The 26,375-nt window shown below is 46.8% G+C and overlaps 1 protein-coding gene across 6 annotated transcripts in view; it reads right to left on the bottom strand.

Moving 5' to 3' along the window:
• FLNB (filamin B) overlaps window positions 1-26,375 on the bottom strand; it is a 124,875-nt gene that overhangs the window by 37,940 nt on the left and 60,560 nt on the right. For all 6 annotated transcript variants that reach the window (XM_033132802.1, XM_033132803.1, XM_033132801.1 and 3 more), the window contains exons 6-24: window positions 25,539-25,616; window positions 24,104-24,266; window positions 22,914-23,111; window positions 20,278-20,415; window positions 18,582-18,708; window positions 17,492-17,628; window positions 16,252-16,445; window positions 15,154-15,267; window positions 14,391-14,534; window positions 14,022-14,145; window positions 13,529-13,689; window positions 12,424-12,514; window positions 11,987-12,156; window positions 7,196-7,313; window positions 4,743-5,005; window positions 2,850-3,447; window positions 2,401-2,574; window positions 1,404-1,566; window positions 627-787 (exon numbers count right to left, since the gene is read on the bottom strand). In XM_033132802.1, coding sequence (XP_032988693.1) covers window positions 627-787; window positions 1,404-1,566; window positions 2,401-2,574; window positions 2,850-3,447; window positions 4,743-5,005; window positions 7,196-7,313; window positions 11,987-12,156; window positions 12,424-12,514; window positions 13,529-13,689; window positions 14,022-14,145; window positions 14,391-14,534; window positions 15,154-15,267; window positions 16,252-16,445; window positions 17,492-17,628; window positions 18,582-18,708; window positions 20,278-20,415; window positions 22,914-23,111; window positions 24,104-24,266; window positions 25,539-25,616 — 3,316 coding nt within the window. The remainder of the gene's footprint in view (window positions 1-626; window positions 788-1,403; window positions 1,567-2,400; window positions 2,575-2,849; window positions 3,448-4,742; window positions 5,006-7,195; window positions 7,314-11,986; window positions 12,157-12,423; window positions 12,515-13,528; window positions 13,690-14,021; window positions 14,146-14,390; window positions 14,535-15,153; window positions 15,268-16,251; window positions 16,446-17,491; window positions 17,629-18,581; window positions 18,709-20,277; window positions 20,416-22,913; window positions 23,112-24,103; window positions 24,267-25,538; window positions 25,617-26,375) is intronic.

The raw sequence follows: 26,375 nt of genomic DNA, 5'->3' as shown, positions 1-26,375 counted from the left end.
GGGATCAAATATATGGTGATGGAAGGAGAACTGACTCTGGCTGGTGAACACATAATGGGATTTATAGATGATATGATACAGAATTGTACACCTGAAATCTATGTAACTTTACTAATAATTGTCACCCCAATAAACTTTAATTAAAAAAAAAATTCCAAAATATCAACAGTGCTGAGGATAACAAACCCTGTTTTACAGTAAGTGTATATGCAGTCACTACATAGGACAGAAATTAATAAATAAGAATTTGAGTTTGTGTGTCTTTATCAGCTACCAGGACTGTCACTGTAAAACAGAAAACAAGATGCATGTGTAAGATGAATAAGAACCAACCATAAAATAAAGTGGAGATTTTCAACTTCGTAAAAAAACAGCCTTCCTTTAAATCAAGAACTAGGTCCTCCAACAGATGAACAACCATTTTCAGTCAAAATTCCAAGTCAACACTTCTTTGCCCTTAGTACTGGGAGTTGGGATATTCTTGGAGATACAGCCCTAAGGAAAAATTTCCCTTCTCCGCAACTACAAACAGACTTTTTTTTTTAATTCAGAGAGATAAGCAAAATCAAACCTGCTTTCATGCAAAATCAGCTCCTCTTTGGGTTCCATCCAAAGGGATAGCTTACCAGGGATGTGGGCTCCTCCATATGTGATATTAACATCATAATCTCCTGGAGCAAAGGGGATATATTCAGCACTGCAGCTGCCATCTTTGTTGTCTCTGCAGTTTATCTTCGACTCTGATGGTCCCTCAACGGTTATGCCAAGCCCACCAATTCCTGCCCCTCTGGAAAGTGCGGAAAAGAAAGTGAAGTAGTACTAGTAGTTCATGGCAGTCTGCTTATTGCCAAAATTCATTTAAAAATCCCTCTGTGAACTTCCCATTTAGCCAATCCAACTCAACTACTGTAGCACTTCTCACACAAGGAATTTCTTAACGGTGTAATAAAGATAGCTTTGACCCCTCCTTTCCGATGTTTATCTTTCATTTGTTTTCTTATCTAATTGCATTGGCTAGGACTGCAAGTACAATTCAGGTATGTGCCTTGTGATTGATTTTAATAGGAATTCTTCTAGTATTTCACTTAAATACGAGGTTGGCTACATATGTCTGCATTATCAGACATATATAGGAGCTTCCAAGTTAGTCCTCGTTTGCTCAGCAGTTTTATGACTCTTACCAAGTGCTTTCTGGTAGCTTTTTAGGTATACTCGGTCTTTCTCTGTAACATAAGTCTCTACAAAAGAAAATGCCTCCTATATCAGAGAAAAATTCCCTCTCAAAAGTTGGGAGACCATGACACATATGTAGGAAACACCCCATAAAACTTCTTTAAAGCAGTTAAACTACCTAGGGCTACCCTGTTAGAGACACAACACATAAATCCCAGGGACTTACTTACCTGGTAACCACGGTGAAAACATTGGGTTTGTTGGTAAAGGCCTCTTTCAATCCAGGTCCTTGGGCTTGAACCCGAGATGGCTGGCAGCCTTCGGTTACAGCCACTTTGAAGGGACTATTTGGAATGGGCACATCATCATAGGTCACCTCCACTACATGGAGGCCTGTTCAAAAAACAGAAACATATTGTACAGGAGTCACTTATTTGTGGGAAGTGACACTCTCCTCCAGGGTTCTACCTAGTATTCATGTCTACATGCTTTACCATGTTATTTGAGAAGAGTAGGTTAAAGAAACAGTAATATTGGTATGATCCAATTTAAAAAAAAATACAAACTGCTTATTTATGCTTTCTGTTCACTTGGCATTCCCATACCCCCTCCTCGCCCCCCGAAACCCTCGACCCACCCCCTCACGCACAAACTCTCTTCTCCAAGCAAATATCCTCAAGTCTACATTCAAGTCCATTATCTTAAACACACATCCTGCTTTGGGAAAACTCCACCCAGCCATTCACCAAAAGACAAAGAAAAACCCATACTATGGAACATACATGCATCTATAAAAAGAGATTAAAATATCTATATGAGGATATTTACAGGGATCATGTACCCAGGTAATGAGGCTATATGGTGCTTTTTTTAAAATGCTTTTATGATTTATCAAATTTTTTAATGATTCCTAATATTCAGGAAAGAAATTAATGTGCTAAAAAAATTGCACAAATGATCAATCTCCATGACATCACCATATAGCCTACTCAGGTGAGGCTTAGGCTAAACTCAGCCCAACTGTCACACAACAGGCCCAGTATGCAAGGCCCTGAGTGGGCAGGTGGCTCTGTTGGGGCGTGAGGTTTTCACATTCCCTCGTCACTTTGCAAGTGCCTCTGCTAAGATGGACTGAGCACGTGAGACAGAAGTCAGCATCACTCGCTGGGAGGAAATGGCCAAACACAACTCTGAGCAAGGGTCACGTCCAAAGAGAAGTCAACGCACCTTTCTCAAAGGGTGTGTACTCCACCTGGTAGGTCCCATCGGCATTGTCTGTGACGAAGCACTCGGTGGAAGCCCCTGAGGGGTTGGCAATGTGGGCTTTGATGTGGTCACCCCCCACCTGCGTCAGGGGCCGTGAGTCAACCGTGAAGTCAGTGGTGGCCTCACGAAACACATCTGCAGAGCCATCACACAGTTAAGAACATCAACACAATGGACCCAGGAGCAAATCCAAGAACCAAGGTTCTTTGCACTTTAGAAAACATTAAGTGACGGCAAACAACTGGTTTCTCAGACTCTCAAAATCAGAAATTAATGTGCACCCCTCCCCCAAAAGAAGCTCCTTCCAGAGTAGCCTCAGCCAAGTGACAATACAGCCCCTTATACACATTTTGGGACAGAGGTGGGGATCCAGGGAGGTTGCAGCCTCCCTCTTTTGTTATGAAACCTACCTTTTCCTTCTATCCCTGGCCCAAAGACTTTGACCCTGCTGGTGTCCACAGCGGGCTCCACCTTGACCCGGGCGGGGAAGTGTGGCACGAGCTCCCCACCATACTTCATGGTCAGCGTGTACATGCCGGCGGTCAGGGGCACGTAGGTCACGGCATAGGTGCCATCTTTGTTGTTCTCAATACAGACTTCGGCTTTCGCTCCCGAGTCTGAGACAGCTTCCAGACCCAGGGCCCCGGGCCCCGCTTCTGAACAGTCAACGCTGACTAGCCCGGCTTCCCCCACTTTCCCGTGCTCGAGACCTGGTCCCGATGCCACGACTTTAGAGGGGTCGAAGGGCATTTCAATGTCGGCCTTGAAGGGAGAACCAGGTATGTGGACCTCCTCAAAGAGAATGTTGACAAAGTATTCCCCGGGTTTTGTGGGAAGGTAAGAGACAGAGCAGGTCCCGTCGCCATTATCCGAGCATTCAATTTTAGCCTCGCACGGACCTTCCACAGTTAGGCCCAAACCTCCCGTTCCAGCTCCTTTGGTGTCAATGGTGAACTCGGCGGGCTTGCCCACAAGACCGCCTTCTAGGCCAGGACCATGGGCCTTCACCTATTTGAAGAAAGAATGAAAGTCAAACTCAGCTTGACACTGGTATTGCTGCTCAGCCAGTACTGCTTTCTACACCCACGCTTATAACTGGCACTGAATTACATCTCAGTCAAGTGGGCCTTCTCCCTGGGGCCTAACTTGGGTCACACACTCACCCCCACAGTTGAGTTACAGCTACAGTGCAGTCGATGCTGCAAATGGCTACGAAAGGAAGACATGGCTGTGAACTAATCAACACTGAAAGTCATAGCAGCGAGGCATGGCCCTCTGAAGCACGGAGTGTGACTTCCCTCTCTCCTGCCCTGCCCGGCTGTTCTGAACCACCAGGCTAGAGCTGGAGACCTAACATCCATCCCATAACCACACACAGGTTTCCCGGGTTGAGTCCTCGTTGAACGACTTTCATGGACCTCACTATTGCTCTGACGGCTATACATCCCTCAAGAAATTCTGCATAATAAAAAATGAATGGTAATGATGGATGCATGTCATTATATACCTGTCCAAACCCACAGACTGTACCAATAGTGTACCCAAATGTATACTATGGACTTTGCGTGATAACGTCGTCAGTGCAGGTTCATCACTTATAACCACGCACCACTCGGCTGAGAGATGGTGACAACAGGCAGGCTGTGCGTGCGTTGGAGCAGGGGGTACCTGGGAAATCTCTGCACCTTCTTCTCAGTCTTTCTATGAACCTAAAACTGCTTTAAAAAATAAAGTCTAATAAAATTTTAAACTAGAAAAATCTAAATTTTAAACGAGGGAAAGGGGAGGCTGAGGCTTTCACCTCTGATTCAACAAGACGGACAGTTTTATAGGATTCATGCCATTCAGACCACTGGCCGTACTCTAACACCCTTGATTCAGGACTACTAGGAGAAATAAAGAGAACAATCTACTTTTGTATTCTATCATTCTAGCATCTGTAAGGTGAGCTCATTCTGTGTACCCGATGCCAGTTGCGGCCTCCACACGCACACCCCTCCCCTACCCTTACAGACTCCCTTTGAAGCGAGTATTGTTATTCCACTAAGCAAGTGAGTTATTACACTAACAAACAAGAATAGAACTCAGGGACAGGGAGCCCCTCACAGCCAGAGAATGAGAGGAGGGGTGGGACCCAGCTGTCCAGGGGACCCTGCACGCCGAATTGTAGGAGAACTACTGTTAGCCATTGAGAACTGACTTTCATCACAGCATGATTTTCTAAAGGTGTTTGCCAGCATCAGAGGACTATGGGGCTACATTAGACAACAGAAGACACGTTCCGGAACGAACACAAAGCTGACCTTGGTGGGATCAGGCGGCAGTGAGGCCTCCACGGCATAGGGGCTCCCGGGCACCGGGTGTCCATCATAGGTCATGTCTACAGCGTACAGCCCCTCCTCCCGAGGGATGAACTTGGCCGTGCTGCTCTCCCGGCCCGCCATGGGCGCCACCAGACATGGTACAACCTTCCTGGAGGGGCTCAGGATCGTTACGTCCAGCTTCCCCTGGCCGCCCGCACCCCTGGTGTCAATGGTAAACTCCTGATCCTTTCCAACTTCGACTCCTAGAAAAGGGAAAGAAGCCAAACTGATCAGCTGATCCTTTTAGCAGCAAGACCTGAGAACACAGAAATGGTGATTCCTTGGACATGGGGTCATCTCAGCCTCTACAATAAGCAATAGCTGTCACGGAGGACAAGAAGCGAGGCTGAGTAAGAACCATCAGCACCTTGGCCTTAGGAACAACTGGTGTAAGAACAATCATTCATTAACGACGACAACAATGATAGCTATGATTTACTGAACGCGTTGTGTACATCAGGCCTGAGTACAGCACGTTATCTCCTTTAATGTTCATCACAACCCTATGGGGTATTTATTTATTAGCAACCAATGGCTTTAACAGATGGAGAAACTGAGGCCCAGAAAGGTTAGTGACTGTCCCGGGTTACGTATCCAGCAGATCACAAAGCTGGGACTCAGACCTAACTTTACTTGATTCCACAATCTGCTTTGCTGACCAGTCGGTTATAATCTGACACTGTCCTCTTTCCTTTACTTACTTTTGGTGTTCACTTTAGATCAAAACATTCCCATAAGCCAGTGTTTTATTTACTAATTCTTGGCAGCAAATTTAATCCCACAGCCAAGAAGGCAAAAGTCACAGAGCTGGTATTTGAAAGGTCTTTGCAAAGCAGGGCCACAGAAAACCAATGTGTTATCTTTGACAAAAACAGGTTAAGGACTTTGAACCAAAACAAAAGCACTGGGAGCACAGCCCCCCACCCCCACCCCAGGGAAATCCTGACTCTAGTGCAACACAGGACCTGCCTAGATGAATACTGCCGAACCACAGGCAAGGAGCTCTACGTCCCAAAGGCTTTTCCTAATTGGTATTGTGCTTTTCCTAGTCTAGAGAAAGGAGTGTTAAGGGGACACGCGAAGGGTTGGACAGTGACCGCTCGTATATTGAGAGCTGGCTGCCCCCCCCAGGGACAAAGGAGCTTGGCAGCACTGAGCTCTTGCGTCAGAGCCCCGGAGCTGGGAGCTGGCTCATTCACAACTCCCGCATTTGGGTCATAGGTCTATGAAGGTGCTCACCGATGCTCCTGCCGAGACCCCAAGAAACCCTCACTGGAGAAACAAGAGGCCTCCCGTGGGGGTACACGCCGAGCCCTGTGTGAGCCTGAAACCAGGTGAACGTGCCACTGAGGTACAGCCAGGCTGCGGTTACTTGGCAGCTAACGCCAACAAGGGGATTAAAGTGTGAATGTTTTCCAAGCAGAACTGCTGATGTAAAAAGGCAGGCTGAAGACATATGGGTAGAGGAAGATATTTGAATGCAAAATAAACATTGCCAAATGTTTTCTGCTAGCACATATGTACATGCACATGCAGAGAGAAGGTCTGGAAGGATAGAAACTGAACCGAAAACAAAAAAGGAGAAAAAGAAACTGAACTATAACTTTGGTTAATCTAGGGAGGGAAAGAGGTGGTGATGGTTAAACTGGAATTTACTTTTAACTGTGGTGGTTTTTCGATGAAAAATCAGTTTAAAAAAATACAGATTTGGGTAAAAAATACTTTTATGATCACATGTTGAACTTCTAAAGCTGAGTGATAAGTACATCAGCCTTCATACTATACACCATTCTCTTTACTTTTGTATGTTTGAAATTTTCCCTAATAAAATTTAAAATAAATGAAATGATCTTGTAGTAATAAGATATTTAACAAGCTAAAGGACTATTGGGCTAGGTGTGGGGGTGCACTGTAATTGTGGTTTCTGAGTGCCAGCGAACTGGCTTTTGTACTTGACTCTCGACCCTCATTTGGAGTCAGGGGCCAAGGAGAGCTGGCACAGTAGAAACTCACCAGAAAGCAATGTGCCCAACTTCTTTGTAATGAAAACATTTCACTGTGATCCAAGTTACTGAGGGGTGTTACTGAGTCACGGTGCCAGCCTCTGAATTATGAGCTCATTTAATTTTCTCAATATTCCCTTGAGTGTTCTTAACCACCCCCACTCCTACCCCTTCCCGCCCCCTCCTCCCAACTTTACGAATAAGAAAACAGGCTCAGTGAGACTCAGCAGCAGGTAGGGTCACAGAGCTCATGGAAAACAAGTCCGTCCATCGGCAAAGTCTTGTAAGACAGAATTTGCTTCTCTGCAAAATGTCTTTTGAAGGGAATCTAACTGACGGCCTTGGATGGTGGTCTTCAATGACCCAGCTCCCCTCCCTTCATACACTTACTGTTTTCCAGGCCGTTAATTTTTATCTTGCTCAGATCCAGCGGAGCAGCCACGCCCACGGTGAAAGGGCTTTTCGGGATGGGGTCCCCACCGTATGTCACCAGAACCTGCATGCTGCCCTGGAATGAGAGAAAACCGAGGACACCTTTGAGGACTAACTGTGTTTCAACCTGTCTTCTGGATCTTTCATGCTTCTCAGAGACACAGCGTATTGGCTTTAGAAAACATCTCAGACATATTTTTAAGCTTCTGGCCCCACGGTAAGAAAGTCAGAGAAATCAGATAAAATAAGAGCAACGAATAAGAACAGGGACAATGTAATGAGCGTCCTGTCCTCTATGCTTGTAAGCATTTCCTTGATTCAATCTCAAAAACAGTCCTAAGGGGTGGTTCCCTCTGTCTTCCTTTTTCCAGGAAAGGAAACTTCGGCTCAGAAAGGTAAAGTCACCAGCCCCCAGTCCCATGCCTGGTAAGTGTGAGCTGGGCCTCACACCCATGGCACCCAAACCCATATCCTAGCAGCTTTGCCACAATACCTCCTACCCAACACACACCCAGCCCCGGCCATGGATAAAGCACAGAGTCTAGGAGCCTCTGACCAAACAAAATCTTTTTTTTTTTCCCTCTGTCCTGGGAATTGATTTCCAGTCACCAAGCTGAGAAAGAGATTTGCAGGAGTTCACCTGGACCTGTTATAAGACCACTGCACAGTATGTAAACTCCTGCATCTTATGTCAAGGAAACAAAGGTTGCCAGGGTGAAGGCAGGCTGGGCCTGTGGGCTTGGCGGGCCCCAGCGGCTATGGAGGCACAGCACGGACGTATGTACTGCCGTTCTCCTCTGGCTCATCCTGGCCCACTCTCTGCTGGCTTCCTCTTTCCAGTCGGCTGAGTGCCCTCTCTCCAAACCAAGGCTCCATGAAAGCCCATGGCTGTCTCAGTCAATTAAGATCCCCTCACCTCAAAGGTCCAGGCATAATGTAAGAGGACGTAGGAGGGAAAGACGCAATGGGGAGAGAGAGATGAATCTTCCCAGGAATCCAGCGGTCTCGCTGGAATCCAGCCCCTGCTGAAAGCTGTCACTGATCGAGTGTTAAAAGGGTGTAGCTTTTGGCCTATGTATATTTTCTCACATTCCTTTTATAATAACAAAAGCGGGGTGGGGGGGGAGCCAAGAAAAAAAATTGGTTACATCAATGAAGAATGGAGGATTGATTTTCCAGGCTTTATTTGCACTGCACACAAAACCAACAGACCCCCTGACTCCAGGGTGTAACATTTCATGGTAAAATGTACACAGATCAGACTCAACGGAGTAGCAACTGACTTATTACTTCAGCCTCTGTGGCATTTTCAACATGCCAGCTCTTCCAGAGCTTCAAGTTGCCCCCAAGTCCCTAACTCCTATGTGCTAGGCCTCACAGCTCACCCAAGGTCCTGGAAAAACCTTCTCCACCACACCCTATAAGTTTTCTGATTACCTCTCTGGAGCGCCAAAACAGAGAGGAAACAAAATCCTCTTTCAATTAAACCTACCCATCCCATAAGAGAAAGTATGTTCTCATTACCAGTCATAAAACAAAACAAAATGAAAACTCAGATAGGAAATTAACTCTAAATAACCTAACCAGGGGAAGGAAGAAGGCTTAGAGGTTTGCACCTGCGATGGCCTGCAGCATGTTAAGGTTTCCTCAGAGGCCCCAGCCAAGGAAGGGACTGTGCCTTTTCCCTAGAGGCTCTGACGTGAGCAGTGTCTGAGCAGTGACCCTGGCACATTTCACAAAGATTTCATGGACCGCAGGACAGTTTTAGTCTCTCCCCTTTGTGCTTCTGAGACCTTTACCTTATCCTGCAAACCACACGCGCAGGAGACCCACCAAGAGCTCGGATGAGGATAGGATGGAGAGCTCCCCACAGCCCCCAACTCCGGACACCTCTGTGACACCACAGCCGCCAGTAGTAATACTACTTCTACCTGTGAGGCTCAGCGAGCTCCTGGGGTTTCCTAAAGGTGCCACAGTCGCAGGTGGCATTTTCAATTCCCAGTGGTTCCTGATTCAGCATGGAGCTGCTGCCACCAGCTTCTCAAACTGCTCTGTTCAGGGAAGCTTGGGGTGAGAAACTGAAGTCGCCTGAGGCCACAGACAACCAAAAGCACAAGATGAGATCCACGGGGGAAACGGCACTGCACGATTTCCCTTCCAAAACATCAAGCCTTTGTCTGACTTTTGGGAGGTCCCCAAGCCCCAGCCCAGCAAGTCCAGTCCTCTGAGGCAAAGAGAGCTCTGACCACTATGTTCTGAGAAGAGCTAACAGGATCAACCAGCACCCGCACCCCTGGCGCCCTACACAGGACTGCAGGTACTGGGAGCAGAGTCAGCCATCAGGTACGGCTGCGGCTCCTCACACAGCAGTCTGCCTGCTGAGGCCGCAGCGTTCACCCACCCCCATCTCTCCACACACACCTACCAGCTGCATTTCTGGAAAGTTCCAGCTGGCTATTCCCTAAAACTACCAGGAAGTGTGCCTGGGGGTGTCAGCCCGCAAGGGATGCTTCCCGCCTCTGTCCAGCAGAGTTTGCTGGGCTGACCCAGGCCTCTTAACCACCTCCAAGAGAAGGGCTCAGAAGGTATGCTTATTTAACCCAATCTTGAGCTGTCCGCTGCTCTTCAGAACAAAAGAGTTCAAAGGAGAATAAGGATGTGCAGGCTCCACTCTCCTACCGGATTACAAAGTTCTTCCACTGTCTCTGCTTGTGTGTTGCGGCTTCATTTATTCACCCATTTGGCCCTAAATCCACACGGAGCATCCACAGCGTCAGGCCCTGTGCTTGGGGCCAGGGATGGAAAGATAGACTATTTATATTTATAGCTATATCTATAAAAATAGGATATCCTGTCTTTGGTGAACTCACAGTCCAACAGGAGAGATTTAATTGTTTTCTTTAGAGAAATGTGCAGGATTGCAAGTTGCCCAAATAACGAAACAGTGAACTTCAGTCTACATAACAAAGGACTAGAGAGACACGGCGGAGCTTTTCACACGAGGCAGTGACGGACAGCAAGGCCTTGCCAGGCTCCTCGGACATACAATGGGCAGCATTTGGACAAACAGCCCCAAGTGGCCACTGAGCATGCAGACAGCCTTCAAACCTGCTATCAGAGAACTAGATGACCTTGACCTTGGGGTGACTGGAGTATGGAACCTCATAGTCTAGCTTCATTTCAAACATAACCAAACAGGACCTGGGCTCCTGACCTCCACCTCGGCCTCGACTGGCAGCTGGGGGCATCCGGGACAGTGGGTTCTAACATCCTTTCTGGGGGTGTGGGTCAAAACCTGAGCCTGCCGTGGCATCTGCAACTTACGTCTTAGCAACTCAGCCGAAACGCAAAAAGGTATACAGACATAGGATAAAGTTAAGCATCTCAAAATGTTTCCAGAAGTGTCTATGACCTTGAGATCTTGACCAGCATGCATGGCCTTGCATTCTGGTACCTTCTCCCAAGGCACGTGGAGCACTGACAAGAAACATGACATCAAGTTAGCGCTCTGAGAGATAAGGCTCCCACCAGCCCTCGGAAGCATCCGCAGGAAAATAACTGCCTGCTTAGCAATGAGCAGCCTGACGAGAAAAGGGTCTCTAACCTACAAAAGTATTTGTTTTACCATTTCTAATAATGAACCCCATTAAAGTTCACACACACACACAGGAAGAAGCACAGCTGAAGGCAAGAGGCCACATGTGTAATGTGGCACACAGAGCCTGCCCCAGACAAACACACCCACTCTTAGGGAAGTTCTCAGAGCAAAGATTCTACTGCCAAGGATACCAGCCCCCGATGCAAGGGGACACCTACACCTTCCCTCATCCTCTCTGTACCCCTCGTTCTTCCCTACTACACTCTGGCCAGCTCCTCACTGGGGTGGTCCAGGCAGGAATGACGCTTCGGAGCAGTGTTTCTGCAAAAAGCATCGCCCTTCTCCTACAAATGGCATTTTTCTCATAGGGGGACTCTGCTGTTCAAGAATGAAGGAATCTCAGATGTTTGGAATGACTGTTTAGAACACTAGGCCTGAGCAATAAAATCCAGGCTTTTCTGCAGGGATGTCTGCTCCCCAGACCCTAGAGGTGTAGACGTGAAGCAAAACAAAATGTTGAATAAACATGAATTAGTACAGAGAGGTAGTTTTTAAGGCCCTTACTGCCTAAAACAATCAGATCAAAGGAGCCTGTCTGGCAAGATCCTGTCTGTATTCCTGCATTTTGTAAAGGGGAAAGTATGGGGTCTTAAGTAGTGTACCGGGGCTGGGGGCCTAAAGGCTGAACTGGCTCTTTGAGGAAAGACTTTGAGAAAGATGCCACCACAACACCTTGTAAAAAAGGGTAAACTAAGCTAAAAGGGCCAGGAAGGAAACATAAAGGCATGACACCTCTTTCTCAGTAACTCATCAAAGATTCAGCAGGTAAGGAGGGGAGTGTGTGTATGAGAGAGAGGGAGATTATTAGGTCCTGAACTTCAAGAACTTGGCATTTCCCTGCTAAAACCCAAAACGTAGGTGGGAGATTGGAGTGAGGAGGTACAGCCAGCTTCCTTCTTGTTCTTGGGGAATCCCGCAGGCCCTCCTGAAAGAACTGATCAGGGTCTTTGTCAACTCCCAGACAGGTGCAGAACGAAAGGCATAAAGACTCGTCTCCCACAGGGGAGCCCTTCAACAGAGCAGTTTACACTGCCGGCACCCAAAGTGACACAGCACAGCACTGAGGGCAAAGGGGATGGAAAGAAGCCTACCTGCTGGGTGGGTGTGTATTTAACTGTGTGGGAGTAGTCATAATTATCGATGATATCCAAATCCTTCACCGCGTCACCAGGAAGAGAGCTGCTGAACTGTACATTGAGTGGGGCTTTTCCGGCCCCTTTGGTGTAGACAGTGAAGTGGGTAGGTTTCCCGTTTTCCACACCTGGAAAGATAAACCAGGACGTGAGGAGCCAGGCCTGGCCCAAATGGTTTCACTTTTAGAACCAGTCTGACAGGTTCATCAGCATCAGCTCTACCCAGGCAGCCAGAGACAGGGCTGGGGCTCAGCCATGCCAACCACTCTGGCAGGAGCTCTGATCGAACACCCGCCTTTGGTGGAGGTACATCCTTCAAGGCCCCAGACCAAATACTGCCATTGCCACCGCCTACAGAAGGCCTCCAGGACGGCCTCACGCACACGCCATCTTACCTGCTTTGCTAAGCCCCGGGCCTTCTGCCTTCACCTTGCTGGCGTCGTGGGAAGGGTCGACTTTGACTCTGAAAGGGCTGGCGGGGATTTCCTGTAGCAGAAACACTGTCTCAGTAGGAAAGCCCCTGGAGCAACTGCCAGAGCTTAGCCTTCTGCCCAAGTGCATTAAGGCAGAAACCTTCAGCACAACTTTGATTTGAACGGGTGGTGAGCAAACTTCTGTTATCACCGTGTCAAGTCTTCATGCTCTAGCATCACGTACGGACCATAATCGGTCACTTAGGAATGCCTTGGTCCCTGTATCACAGGCTTTGGCTCGTTTTCTGCACAGATAGATAAAGGACGGTTTCCCCCAAACAAATCTGAAAGCTCTGAGCCTTTCACACCAAATGTTGAGTACTTAGGATACAAAAAAATACTACCAAGAATAAAACCAAAAATGATAATGTAGGGCGTCAGAGGGAAAGAAATGTCCTCCAGAGAAAGGTGAAAGCTAAGGTTTAGGGAATACAAGGAACTGATCAGAAATAGAACGGTTACAATTCTTCAATAAGAATCTTGTAGACTGTTAGTGAAGGCAGAACAGGTAAACTGGATGAAGCCAACTCAAGACCAACACTTTTGGGAACAGAACTTTCTTCTGAGGTCCCTATTTTTATGGAAGGTTGATTTGAATCACCAGCATTCCATTATTCCCTATTTTTGGTCCTGCTTTGTCCTTCTTCACTATCACACATAATAAATAGGAACGCTATCTGAAACACTCCTCTCTCCAGAAAAGTTTCAAGGCTGAGACCAAAGGCATTGGTTCAAAGAGGTCAAAGCTAGAAGTTCATTAAATTTCAGTGAAAAACTTGATGAAAGTTTATAGCAAACCAATTTCTTTCCAGAGCCCCACTTTTAACCACTGAATAAATACACGGCCTCACTTTTGTTAGAAAGTGGTCAGATTTTAGTTCTGGGTATTTTTTCCTTCTTAGTTTTAAGGAACAAGAGAGGAAAACCATTGAGCAGAATTCTCAAGACACCTTCCCTATTGCTAAAAAAAGACAAGAAGGAAATATGCAGATAGGTGGCCAGAAAGAATCTAGACCCAAACACACACCTGAGATGCAAAGAGAACTTTGATGGTATATCGCCCGGCGGCAGGAGGCACATATTTGACTGTAAACGTGTCGTTGGCATTGTGAATAATGTCAAAATCCACATCTTCCTCGTCCTCACTCAACACCCGGGCATCACATTTAATGCCAACGCTGACATCACCTGGAATAGACCAGCTCATTAGCACCGGTTTACAAGAAACAGCATGTCCAAGGCAATCACTTCCAGCTCAGATGAACACCCTAAAATGAGCAATTGGGAAGTTTCCAGTAAGAAACACGAGAAAGAGATAGTGGTAAGCCAGGGTTTTGGAGAACGGATGGAGGATTAGCAATGATGTCACTGAAGAACTGACACAGAAGCTCATTAGATGAATAATTACCTATTCAGGTAGACTACTTCCTGGTTCAAAGCTTACTGCTATGAAATGTTATGAAAGTGCCTTTATTCCCCAAGGAGCAACAATCGCTGCATTGGGCAAAGCCTCCTCTCACCTTCCCCAGCTTCGGTACAGTCCACTGTGAAGTGAGTCGGCTCACTGGCCTTCAGTCCACTTCTCTCCACGCCTGGCCCAAACACTTTGACCTTCTGGGGATGGCTCCCCTGCCCAATGTTGACCTAGAGAGAACAAGGAGAAAGTTGTAATCAGATTTTCCTCTATTTGGACCCAGTAAAAGATTGTTAGTGAACATTGTTACAAATGGTCCTTTGAGACAATCTGGAGCACTCTGCCCCTCAGGCCACGCCATCTTTCAGGCCCACCCAGCATGGGTCCTTCCCATTTATCTGCCTTGGCCATCAGGCAGACCTGCCACAGGACGGGGCTTTTCATACCACAGCCAGGATTCCGCCTCACAACCTACCCTGTAGGGGCTGTGTGGGATGTTCACCCCTCCCCAGACCACAGCAATGGTGTGCTTGATGGACTTCACCGGGGTGTACGAGCAGGCATATGTGCCGTCCATCCGACTCTTCATCTGGACATCAATGGGCTGGCCTTCCCCATCCTGCAAAAGATCAGGGGCTAGGGAGGGAGCTGGCTCTCACACTGTCTACATCAAATAGGTCCATGTGGCCTCCCAAGACGGTGAAGTCACCACTCACTCATCCAATAAGACTTCATGGAATGACTATGATATGTTATCACAATACAATGACCATAACCACAGGTGATAAAATACTACATGCATTTATTTTTAGTTATTAAGAGCAAATGGACCCAAAAGAAAGCCATGACCACTCAATACTTCTTAATTTCAATTCCTGCATTTAAATCCTTTGGCCAAATTGAATTAAATTAACACATTTAATAAATCCTTATTTACAAACATCCCATCGTGCATGGCCAAGGAAGCTTCCGCCATACCAAAGGACATTTACAGGGAAATAGGAAACAATCGAGCCTTGTTTCCACAGAACACAAATCATAAAAATGAAAACACCATGCTTTACATGTTATAATAGCATCTTATTTACTCCTCACATAAGCCCATGAGATAAATATTCTTATTATTCCCAAAGTGTAGATAAGAAAACTAAAGCTCAGGTGGACTGAGCAACTTGCCATTAAACTGTCGGATCTTATCACCTGACAATTACCTGCACAGGTGGCCCCTGGAAACTTACCTGAGCAAGTATCTTTAAGGGAGCTTTTCCAGCATCCTTAGGATCCACGGTGAACTCAGCCAGGTTGTTGACAATGCACCCAGATTTCTCCAAACCTGGCCCGTATGCTTGGACCTGGAGCAAAGAATCAATAATGATTCTCTTTCTGTGTAATGCCCCAACTAAACCCCTAAATGAAGAGTGGTGACCAGGGGACAGGAGAAGGAGAAAACAACTGTGCCTGGCTTTATAGCACCCACGTAACAGGATGGTTACGGGAAGGAAAATGCTCAAGTAGGCTCTAACTTCAAAATAAAAAACAGTATCATTAACCTCTCATGAGGTCCCAAACTAGCCTGGGCTCCCTGACTTATTCTGAGCTGACATAGAGAACATCCAATAACTGGGGCGGGAACCTCCAGCCATGCCCCAATTTCAATGTTCCCGCTTTGAAGGGGCTCAGAATCTTCACTACAAACAGCATTCTAAATGTTTGCAGCCCCAGAGAGCAAAAACCCCAGTTGGCCAAGAAGGGGTAGCTTCCAGCTGACTGACATCAACCTATGGACAGCTGCCCACGTGGGCCAACAGCAGCACACACGGGGGTAGGCTGGCTCAGGCTCGATGCTTATCAGCCTGAAAAGGGTCTGAAGGAGCTCTTGGAAACACTGCTCCAATTTAGGATCAGGGAACTGAGAGAAATATGGAGCATCTTGAAATAATAACAACAGAAAGTGACAAGACTGAAATAGGACACTCTAGGTTGCAGGAAACAGCTTCTTATAGAGCTGCCTACCTGGGCCAGGCACTGGGCTAAGGGCTGTTTTTATGCATGTTCGTTACCTCCTTGAATCATCCCAGGAACTCTGGGAAGCAGACGCTACAATCATTCCAGTTTTATAGAGGAAGGTATCAAGGGTCAGAGGTAAGTTACTTGCCCAACATTAGAAAAGTACCCAGTGGTACGGCCAGGATTCCAGTTCAGGCCTGTTTCCTTTCTAAGCCCTAAGTGGCTCCCCTTGCCATCTCTCAACACTCTGCTTAGGGCAACTCTCCAGGCAGCGGGGAAGATGTCCGGAGCCAGAAAAGAGAAGACAGAAATAAAACCAGCTGGCTCACCAGGTCTGGGTTATAGTCTCCCGTGGCCGGGTGGATGAAGGCCATGTACGGACTGTCCTTGATGTCTTCGTCATCGCACATGATGTGAACGGCGTATTCGCCAGGCTCCTTGGGCCAGTACTTGACATCACACGATCCATCATTCTGGTCGTCATACTCAATCTTCGCCTGAGAGGGGCCTTCAATGGCAAACCCTGGGGGATGGGATAGGAGGACCCCCCCTGGTTACATTGGGGAAAGTACCTATTCCATGTTACTACCAACTCACTCCCTTTGCCTGTCTAAAAGTCAAGTACTGGCCAGAAGAGTGACATCTGTATCTCACCAAGCCTACTGAGTCTTCACTAGTGATGGAAGAGTTGGATTTTATACTTTTGTTTTTTAAACACCATCTAACAATGAAGGTCAACGAGCAAACCTTTCTGTTGGCAATATGGCAACACACACCCAAAGCCTTAAAGCAATGCCCACCCTCTCCCCCACCGAATCCACTCAAAGGACATACCAAGAGGTTTGATGTTGCCTGTAGTCTACAAGGATATACCAAAATGTTTACTATCTCTCTAGAAGGAAAAATTGAATGTGACTTCCTATTTTCCCCTCTGGTTATTTCTAGTACCTAAAACAGAGGTCATCCAAACTTAGGCCAGTGGGCCAATTCTGACCCACTGCCTATTTTTGTAAATAAGATTTTACTGAAACATAGTCACATTCCTTCGCTTATGTATTTTCTATGGCTGTTTGCTGGGGAAGTCAAACAGTTGTGAGACAGAATATGACCCACAAAAATAAAATATTTCTATCTGATCCTTTGAAAAGAGATCGGTGCTGACCACTGATCTAAAATGATCATATATACAGATGTGTATTTTAAATATATTCAGTTATGTGCAAAAGAATATTTACTTCCCAAATTTTTGATTTCAGCAAAATTAATTCATTCATCTAAACAAAGGATCAGTCAACAATATTTGCTGAGTGCCTACAATGATCCAGGCACAACATCTACAGAAGGCCTCTGCCCTCGAGGTCTAGTGGCTAAAGCAATGAATGAGGCAGAGGGCAAGCTAAAGGGTAGGAGAATGGGAATTGCAATTCCACAACGATATCCAGAGGCGGCGCCAGGTGGTAAGGAGACCAGGAGGATACAGGCAGTGAGGCCTAGAGGGGGCTGCAACTCTCAGCCTCACAGCGGGCTCAGACCCCCTCCAGAAGCTGCTGGTCAGTTGCTCCCACTTACCCAAAGACCCCACTTCAGAGCCAATGGACTCCACCACGAAGTCTGCTGACCGCCCAACAATTCCACCGTGGAGGCCAGGGCCCCATGCTCGGACTTTCTGCATGCCTGCTTCAGGGCCAACTTGAACTTCAAAGGGGCTAGAAGAAAAGGAACGGAAGCATTCAAGAAGAGCAAAGGGTACAGCCATAAACTGTTTACACTGATTCTTTCCACTTGTCTGATCCCTTTACCTGCACGCCCCATCTCCAGCCAAGCCCTTCTTCCAGCAGGTCCCCCCACAGCCATTATTATGTCAACAATATAATGTAATGTGCTGCCTCAGGGCCTTCAGGTGGCCACTGGGTTGGCACTCAAGCCACACAGTCTTGCACTATCCTTCTGGTCATTTGAGTGCAGGGCTCACCAGACTGTGGGCCCTGGAAGGTAAGAGAGTGTACACTTTTCCACATCCTGCTTATGCTGCAATAAGAAAACTAGGTTGAATAGGCTTTATCTCATACATGAATGAATGTGTTTTAATTTTCATACAGGAGATTAAAAAATAGTTTACTTAGATTCTCAGAACCTTATAATATGCCCAGATATGTCTCAAAGCAAACTGAATTTATTCAGAGTTTCAAGTTGCCCCCAGGAGAGCTGGGAAACATGGAGAAGCACGGAGGGCCACGCCAATGCCACACGGCAAAGCTGCAGGCTGCGTCCCTTGATTCCTGACTGCACTCACGTAGAAGATTTTAATGTAAACCATAGCAGATTTTACCCCACGGCATTCCTGAACAGAGGCACACATTAAAAGAAAGAGAATCTCCGTTTACATAAGGGTATACAGGCACAGAGCCCATTTGCTCTCGATTACTGCTCCTTCTGGCTTCCCCGCATCCCATCGGCTCAAACCACTAGCATTTGATTTAAAGGAAGGCAGCCGAAACCACAGTGACTTTCTGCTGCTTTTGAGAACAGGCCAAATGTATGTGCTGCTCTGAAAAAACAAGTCTTCAACAAACCAGACCTCTTTCTCTCCTGCAGCCCAGAAAACAACCCTGGGCCGAACAAGCCTCCCAAGAAGACGTAACTCCTATTGGAGACTCACCTCTTTGGAATGTGGTGTCCCCCCCACGTAATGGCGATGCTGTATTTCCCCGGGGTGCTGGGGTAATACTCAAATGCATAGACTCCATCCAGGAAGCCTTTTTGCTTCACCAGCTCCTCCAGACCCTCTGTGGGAAGGAAGCACACCATTTTCCAATGCCATCCTAGGCTCAGAATGAGAACCCAAAAGACAAGAACAGAAAGACAAGTATTCACAAAGCATAAGCCACACAGGAAACTTCAGCGGGCTGCCTCAGAGGGTGGACCCCCAAAACCTGAGAGATTAATCCAAGCCAAAAATGGACCCATCTCTGCTTCTAATTGTGGGGAAATGGAGGGTTTCTAGCTGACTGACTTTGGTAGGCTCTCTCAGCTATGAGGGGGCTATGAGGTCCTGAACCTCCTGGGTCTGTGTAAAGATAAATCTAGTCACATCTCAATTTTTCTCAACAATCCTCCCCATCTTAGTCCCCCACAAAAACTGGGGAGGGAATGAACCCTTATGACTATTTGGCATGAGTTTCAGGTTAGTGTCCCAGCATATCCTTTTCAACAAAAGCCGGACAATGAAAGTGACAAAGCTCTTGCATGAGATCTACAAGACAAGTTTTAGATGCTACACTACAAACTCCAGAGCAAGCCGTCAGGCAGGAACTTGTTTTATGTTGAGCCTTGAGGTTTGGCCGTGAAAGCCATTTTAGTCAAGCGAGAATCCAAGGTCAGAAAGGAAAAAAAAAAAAAACCCACAACAAAAACGCCTCCTTGGCTCCTATAGCAACAAGCCAGGAGGGAGGGCAGCACCAGAGCAGTGTGGCTCCAGGTCTGAGCAGTCTAGAACCTTGGCTGCCCTTGGGGAACAGCTTGCCCCAAAGCTTGGTACTCTAAGATCAAATATTAACTTTCTGGAGCTCAGAACACTCCTGTCCCAGCCTGTTGGGAATACAGAGGGTAAGAGCAGTCCTAGCACAGGAAGCTCAAGATTCCACAAGCCAAGGGCTGCTACTCCTGCAACTAGAAATGCCAAGCTTATCTACTTATCTGTTCCAGGGGAAAACTCGAGGACTGCGTAGACACCCGTCCTAGCGTCTGCTGTCTCCTTTCCCAAAAGAGGGAGCGAGAATGAGTTGCAGGGTACAACCCACCCCTCCACGAATGGCATTTATTTACAAAGGAAACGTAATCTTAGGGAATGTGATTCTCCTTCTATAAGCACTGATCATAGTAATTAGGTACTCGACATAATTTCGTAGTCTATAAAATATAACCTGTAGTGAGGAAATTACTGGCTTATGGAGACTGTGCTTAAATGAATTCCAGCTCAGATGCTTACAAGTTGTGGGACCTTGGGCAAGACCCTTCCTCTCTAAGCCTAGGTTTCCTCAAATAAAAAATGGGCCACTGGAGGTAGTTCCAAGGACAGCATTTCCCAAACTGCATTGCATCACTGCTTTTTGTACTCCCAGAAGACTTAATATAATGTGAGGCTGTCAGGCCACCACTGTTCCTCACCTGCATTCAGGGCAGACATTACTAATCAATCACTGCTTCCTGCCCTGTGGAGCCCAGATAACCTCTAACTTTTGACACAGATGTCTGGGATAAATTGATCAGAATTGGCCATGGGGTGAAATCTTTATGTCATGGCTACAAAGTTAGCTGAAATCACACCTGAGATGGGGAAACAAAGCAGCACTTACTAGGACCCTTCACGGTTACGCCGAGATCCCCGCTTCCGGCAGCTTTGGTGTCAACCTTGAAATCCGCAGTCTCCCGGATACGGATGCCTTTGGGCTGCAGGCCTCGTCCACTGGCCCGGCAGGCATTTGGACTGCAGGCTGCAAACACAGTTTCTACATCAATTCAACCTTTCATTCTTTACTCAGGGTAGAGCAAGCCAAGGTAACCTGGAGCCACCCGCCAAGAAAATATTTGCTTTGCACAAAGAGTATGCGGCAGTTGCTGAGGCCAGGGGTCTCATTCAGGGAGCACACCAGGCTAGCAAATAAGGACACAACATAACTTTGTCCAGCCACACCGTAGAGGGATTAGGGGGAGGTTACATTGGCCAAGGAAGCCAGAGAGCACAGCGTGGATTCCCTGGTACCAGCTAAATCCTGGCGTTTATCCTTAAAGTGGTGAAGGAGAGTTAAGACCCAGTGTTGGACATTGTTCAAACTTCATTGCTATACTCAAGGGCCCACTAATTGGGAAGAATGGACTTTTTCAAGTCTACTTGGAAAATGTTAACACTTGAAAACATTGACCGGGTTCCAAACTTTGGGTCAGCCATTTCTAAAAGTCTAAATGTTGTCGTCTTCTGCACAAAGAGCCCGAGAATAGCTAAAAAAGAGGCCAGTTCAACCCCACCTTGGCCAAAGCACACAAACATTTCAGTGCCTTTTGTTACAGGTCCTCGGAATGTGGGCAGCTATACATGCAACTATCAGCAACAAACACCACTCTCCATTGGATTTCTAGATCTGTTCAAAAAACCTAAAGTTGGAAGTCTGAACACTAAGGACAAAGATAGCCTCTAGTATTCCTTATATGAGAGATCCACAAAACTACTGCTCCATGGGGCCCATCAGTAGGTTGATAAAAGGCATCCTGCTACCCTAGGAATTCTTTGCCAAAATGGGCAACCTTCTCATTAAGTATAGAAACGGGAGCTTAACAGGTAAAATGTCTTGCTGTGTATTAAGTGGCTTTTCCTTTCTAAATCGGACACTGCATATTTGACAGCTCTCTATACACTAGAGGTTACAAACTCCAGAAGAGGAGACTACTCCGTAGAAGAAAGGTAACTCCTCCTCTGGCCCTTCTTCCGCGTAATACCCTTGGCTGGCTATGTGGCAAACAACTACTTCCCAAAGAAACATACACACACCCCTGGAGTTAGAGATGATTTTAGATGGTTCATGGATGAACACACGTTTATGGTGGCACTTAAAGGCATTTGAAAATGATACGAAGCTTCTTTTTTATATAAAATCATTTAAGTGGATGAAGAATTAGTACATCAAAAAAAAACCTCTATTAATTAAATATTATATAGTGCAAGTGACGGATGGATATACCAGGAATGAAAAAGGTAGTCCATGAGCGAGAGGCAGTCGAAAAACACTATTAGAACCAGAAAAGCTAGTAAAAATTCTTTCTTGCATTACGTCAAAGAGTTTTGTTTATGAATATGTTGGGTTTTTTTCCCCTTTGTCAAGAGAGAAAAGTGCCTCATACCAGGAATAAGTCACAACAGGATGACAGGACTTCCGCATGGAAACTCTGAACATGGACAATGGTCTCAAGATCAAAAGGGTAACTGCTCACTTCAGATAAACACTAAATGGAGCTAAAGGTTTTGAAGGAAACGGACAGCATCTCCAGCATTTAAAGATGTCTAGAGATGTTTAAATGTAATTAGAGAGTGGGCTTGGGGTCTGGCTGGACAAGTTATGGTAACACCTGCACTGTCATTTCCTGAGGTCACAAACAGCACAGACTCAGCTGATATTTGCAGGCAGCACAAAGAACTGGCCCAGAAGCCCCACCCAACCAGCCCTTACCAAGCAAGATGCCTCTGGCCCCGTGTTCTCAACTAGGAAGCCAACAGCTTCGGGGTCCAGGATGGCCCAGAGGCAGAATTCGGAAGAGGAAGCCAGCTCTGCAGATGCAGATACACAGGACAGAACAGGGAAAGGCAAGTATTGGTTAGAAAAGGCAGCAGAGTTGGGGGAAAAACAGAGAGCAACAAACTGAGAAGGAAAAAGAGCCTAACAAAAAAACAAAAACAAAAATGCACGCTGTTGGCTGGAGAGAAGTTTAGCCGTGTGGTTAAGGGGTTGACAGAAACCTGGGTTCTACTCCTACTGGCGCCTCGTCTGTACTCACCGATTCCTTACGTGTCTATCTGCAAACTGGGGGTAGTCAGAGCACCTGGCACACCCAAGCTGCTGTGACAATTAGGCGCAGCCATATAAGTGCCGGGCAGCCAGCAAAGGCCAAGCTGTGGAGGCTGCTGGGTACCAGCAATGCTATTGCCGCTAACCTCAGCCGCAGACACCAACGCCTCCCATGGCCTGGCCTGCACCTCTCAGGGAGGACAGCGACTCTCCTTACGAGTGTTGTGGGGGAGGATTTAAGTGAGTTAACACAAGCACTCAGGTCACTGCATGGTTCACAGGGGGACGTCAGTATCCGTATCTTGAGGACGAAGTAAGCCACGTCCCACGGAAAGAGGTCCAGTGTTGGGCCCCGACCTGTGTCCTGGCCTGGGAACCCAACTGTACGCACAGTCAGCCTCCATGCAGACATGCTCGGCCACCCCGGAACTCACCTTCCCCAACCTGCACAATGAAGGGACTCTTCGGAATGGTGTCCCCGGCAAAGGAGACCTTGACCACGTGAGGGCCAGGATGCATTGGCTTGTACACACAGCGATACACCTGGTTTCCTTTGTCTTCCACGAGCAGCTCCACAGTGTTCTTCCCTTGGGGATCTTCCACCTCAATACCAATGTCACCCACACCGGCACCTGAGGGAGAGCGGACATCCCATGAGCCCGCCACCTTCTGGGAAAGCTCGCTGCTGATGAGCAGGTACAAAACGCAAACCCAAGGACAGACGCACTCAGAAGGGCCACGCCAACACCTTGACAACTGGTTTCTGGCCCGGGAAGGAGGGCCGTGGCTGAACTTTCCTTTTCTCCCATTCCCTATTCTCTACATTTTCTACACTGCAAAGAAAGCTGACATTTCAAGAACTGTGTCTTATTCATTCTTTCTAATCCCCCCACAGGGCCTTGCATGGAATTTGGTCTAGTAGATGATTCTTAAAACTTAGACTCTTTGGAACATTAATTTCATCAAATCAGAAATGTATACAGAAATGGACTAATTACTTATAACTAAAGTCAAACTTGAGTGTAAGATTTTAGAAAAAAAAAAAGACTGGTTTTGAAAAATCTGAAACTATAACCAACACAATTCAAAAGTTGTTTTTGTTGTTGGTTGTTCCATTTAAAAAACAAAGGTCAGAGGGCGGCTGGATGTCTCAGTTGGTTAGAGCACGAGCTCTGAACAGGGTTGCCAGTTCGAATTCCCACATAGGCCAGTGAGCTGCGCCCTCCACAACTAGATTGAAGACCACAAGCTGCTGCTGAGCTGCCACTGAGCTGCCAGAGGGGCAGCCGGATGGCTCAGTTGGTTAGAGCCCAGCTCTCAACAACAAGGTGCCGGTTCAAACCATGGGATGGTGGGCTGCGCCCCATGCAACTAAAGATTGAAAACAGTGACTGGACTTAGAGCTGAGCTGCGCCCTCCACAACTAGATTGAAGGACAACGACTTGGAGCTGATGGGCCCTGGAGAAACACACTGTTCCCCAATATTCCCCAATAAAATTTAAAAAACAACAACAACAACAAAAAAAACCAAAGGTTGGGCATCCCGAGCCTTTGGCTTCCTGAGGGTCACCTCTGGCTTTAGAAGAAAGGCTGACCCACGGAGGAGAGGCGGAAGCACATTACCTGCCGTGTAGATGTCAAAATAGGTGGGCTTATTGGCGATGTTCCCTGCAGCTTCCAAGCCGGGGCCTTTCGCAGTGACCTTGCTGGCATCTCCCTGGGCCTTGTCAACATTCACTTCAAATGGACTCTTGGAAATGTGCTGTCCTGCAAAGAGGACTGTGACCTGTAAGTGACAGACATGACATAGCATCACTTCTCCCTGCCCAGTGAGACTACCAAATCAAGCCACATGCTTTGACTATCTTCTCTTCCATCCGTCTGATTATCCACACAAAGGTGGCTGGAAGCACGAATCCTGCTAGTGGCCTGAATGCGACTCCCACCTGCCTCCACCAATCACACAGCTGAGCCGGGGATATCAGGCCTTCAGCAAACTAAAAATGCTTCCATCAGATATGCTTAGCCTCTCTAGTAGGATATGAATACTTATACTTGAATCTCTAGACACTGGACCCTTTAAGACAACTGCAGAAGGGGCCTCTGTTCCCCAGACTATAATGCACAGTTCCAGGATTTCAAACCCAGAGTATTTTTCAAGGGATCAGGATCATTCCAGATATGTGGATTTGAGACAAAGTACAGATTTCCATCTAAAACTTGAGCCAGAGTTCTCAGCTTTTAAACTTTTCAGGGCTACTAAGTTAGGTTTCCTATGAACTGAATAAATTAATTATATCATAAATGCTCTCTCCAAGATTTTTTTCCCCCAAATTCATGATGTCATAAGGATATAAATCTATGGCCGTGGTTCCAGGTGAATCCACGTAAGCCCAAGGCAGCGTGTATGGTCTGTGTGTCAAAGTCTTGGCACAGTACCCAGGTATGGGGCCTGCACGTGCTCTCACAGGCTTTCAGCCAACGAAAGGCATACTCCTAGATCACCCCAATCTCCTGCTAACTCCCTTAGCCCCCGTCCTATAGGTCAACTGGACACCAACTCAAACAGAACTCAAAAGGTCACTGAGACAAAGGACCTGGGGGGTGGATCCCCACCAAATCCCAGAGGCATGACTGGGCCATTGGCTTCCACTACGGTCCACTGGCCTTCTCCGCCCTCAGGCTTCAATGCAAACAGACCCCCCAGAGCACCTGGAGGGGACTGCTTAGGTAGCATCCAAGACAAAGGGTTCAGAGCTGAGCATCTCTACTCCATGCATGTGGCTATCACCATTCACTATCTAGATGGAGTCGGAAAAATCTATGACAGTGCAGAAACCTTAGTGGAGGGTGACCAACCTAGATGTATCAGTTACTGTTTCAAGTCTGGTTCATGGGGACCCAAAATTTTCTATAGTGAGCATGAATACTTTTATACTCAGAGAGGAAAATAAGAAGTTAACTTAAGAAAATCACTCTTGTTCCTAAGGTATCCTTTCATACATATCAAAGGAAGCCCAGACGAGCAGTCCAAGCAAACCATGACACCTCATCTTACTTTGTGCAGCCCGGTGACCTTGGGCAGATATTCCACAGAGTATGTCTTGTTCTTGTCACTGTCAGGGGTCACTTGTGCCTAGGATGGAAGATACAAAACAGTTAGAGAAGACACTGTGTGACGGAAAGCCTGCTGTGCCAGCCAAGGGCCTGCAGTTAGCTGCCAGATCAGACACCTGTCCTAGCTATTTCCTGCAGGAGACCCCAGGCGAGAGAAGCAGCCAGAAGTCACAGAAGCAAAATCATGTAGCACAAAGGTATAAGCAAGTCAGGACTCTCCACTGTCTCAAGCCTAGAATTCTCTAGACAAGAGAGACTATGAAGCAAGAAACTTAACCTTTTTTGGCCCAGTAGTTGTTAAGAGTTTATGAAATGTTGAGCCCAGTGTTAGGTACCAAAACTAAAACAAATCAGGCAGCACCCGTGCCCCAGTGGGGGAAATGGAAACAATGCCAGTAAACTTAGCAAGTAAATTCCTTGCTAAGCACTAGGAATAAAATATAGTCTTAAGAAGATAAGTAGACAAAAAGAACAGTCCGTGTAAAGCCCTGAGGGAAGAATCAAAGGATGGTCAGGGTGGCAAGACCGTAGGACATCAGCACAGTTACTGTATTGTACTGTTATTATTCTAGCCATCAGTATCTAAAACCTCAACTAACGAGGCCTGTGCTAAATTCAAAGTATCCTCTATTTTATTAAACACTGTGCCCGTGAGTATCACTTTACATTAGTTTTCAAGACACAGCCCTTAGGCAAGTTAATGTAACCACTGTTAAGCCTCAGGATCCTTTCAATAAAATAGTTTTTGTTATGAGCTGTAATGAGAAAAATGGAGGCG

This window comes from Rhinolophus ferrumequinum, chromosome 17 (genome assembly GCF_004115265.2).
Source record: "Rhinolophus ferrumequinum isolate MPI-CBG mRhiFer1 chromosome 17, mRhiFer1_v1.p, whole genome shotgun sequence".
Lineage (NCBI taxonomy): Eukaryota > Metazoa > Chordata > Mammalia > Chiroptera > Rhinolophidae > Rhinolophus > Rhinolophus ferrumequinum.
Note: the sequence above shows the minus strand (reverse complement) of the source record. Positions and strands in the feature narration are given on the sequence as shown.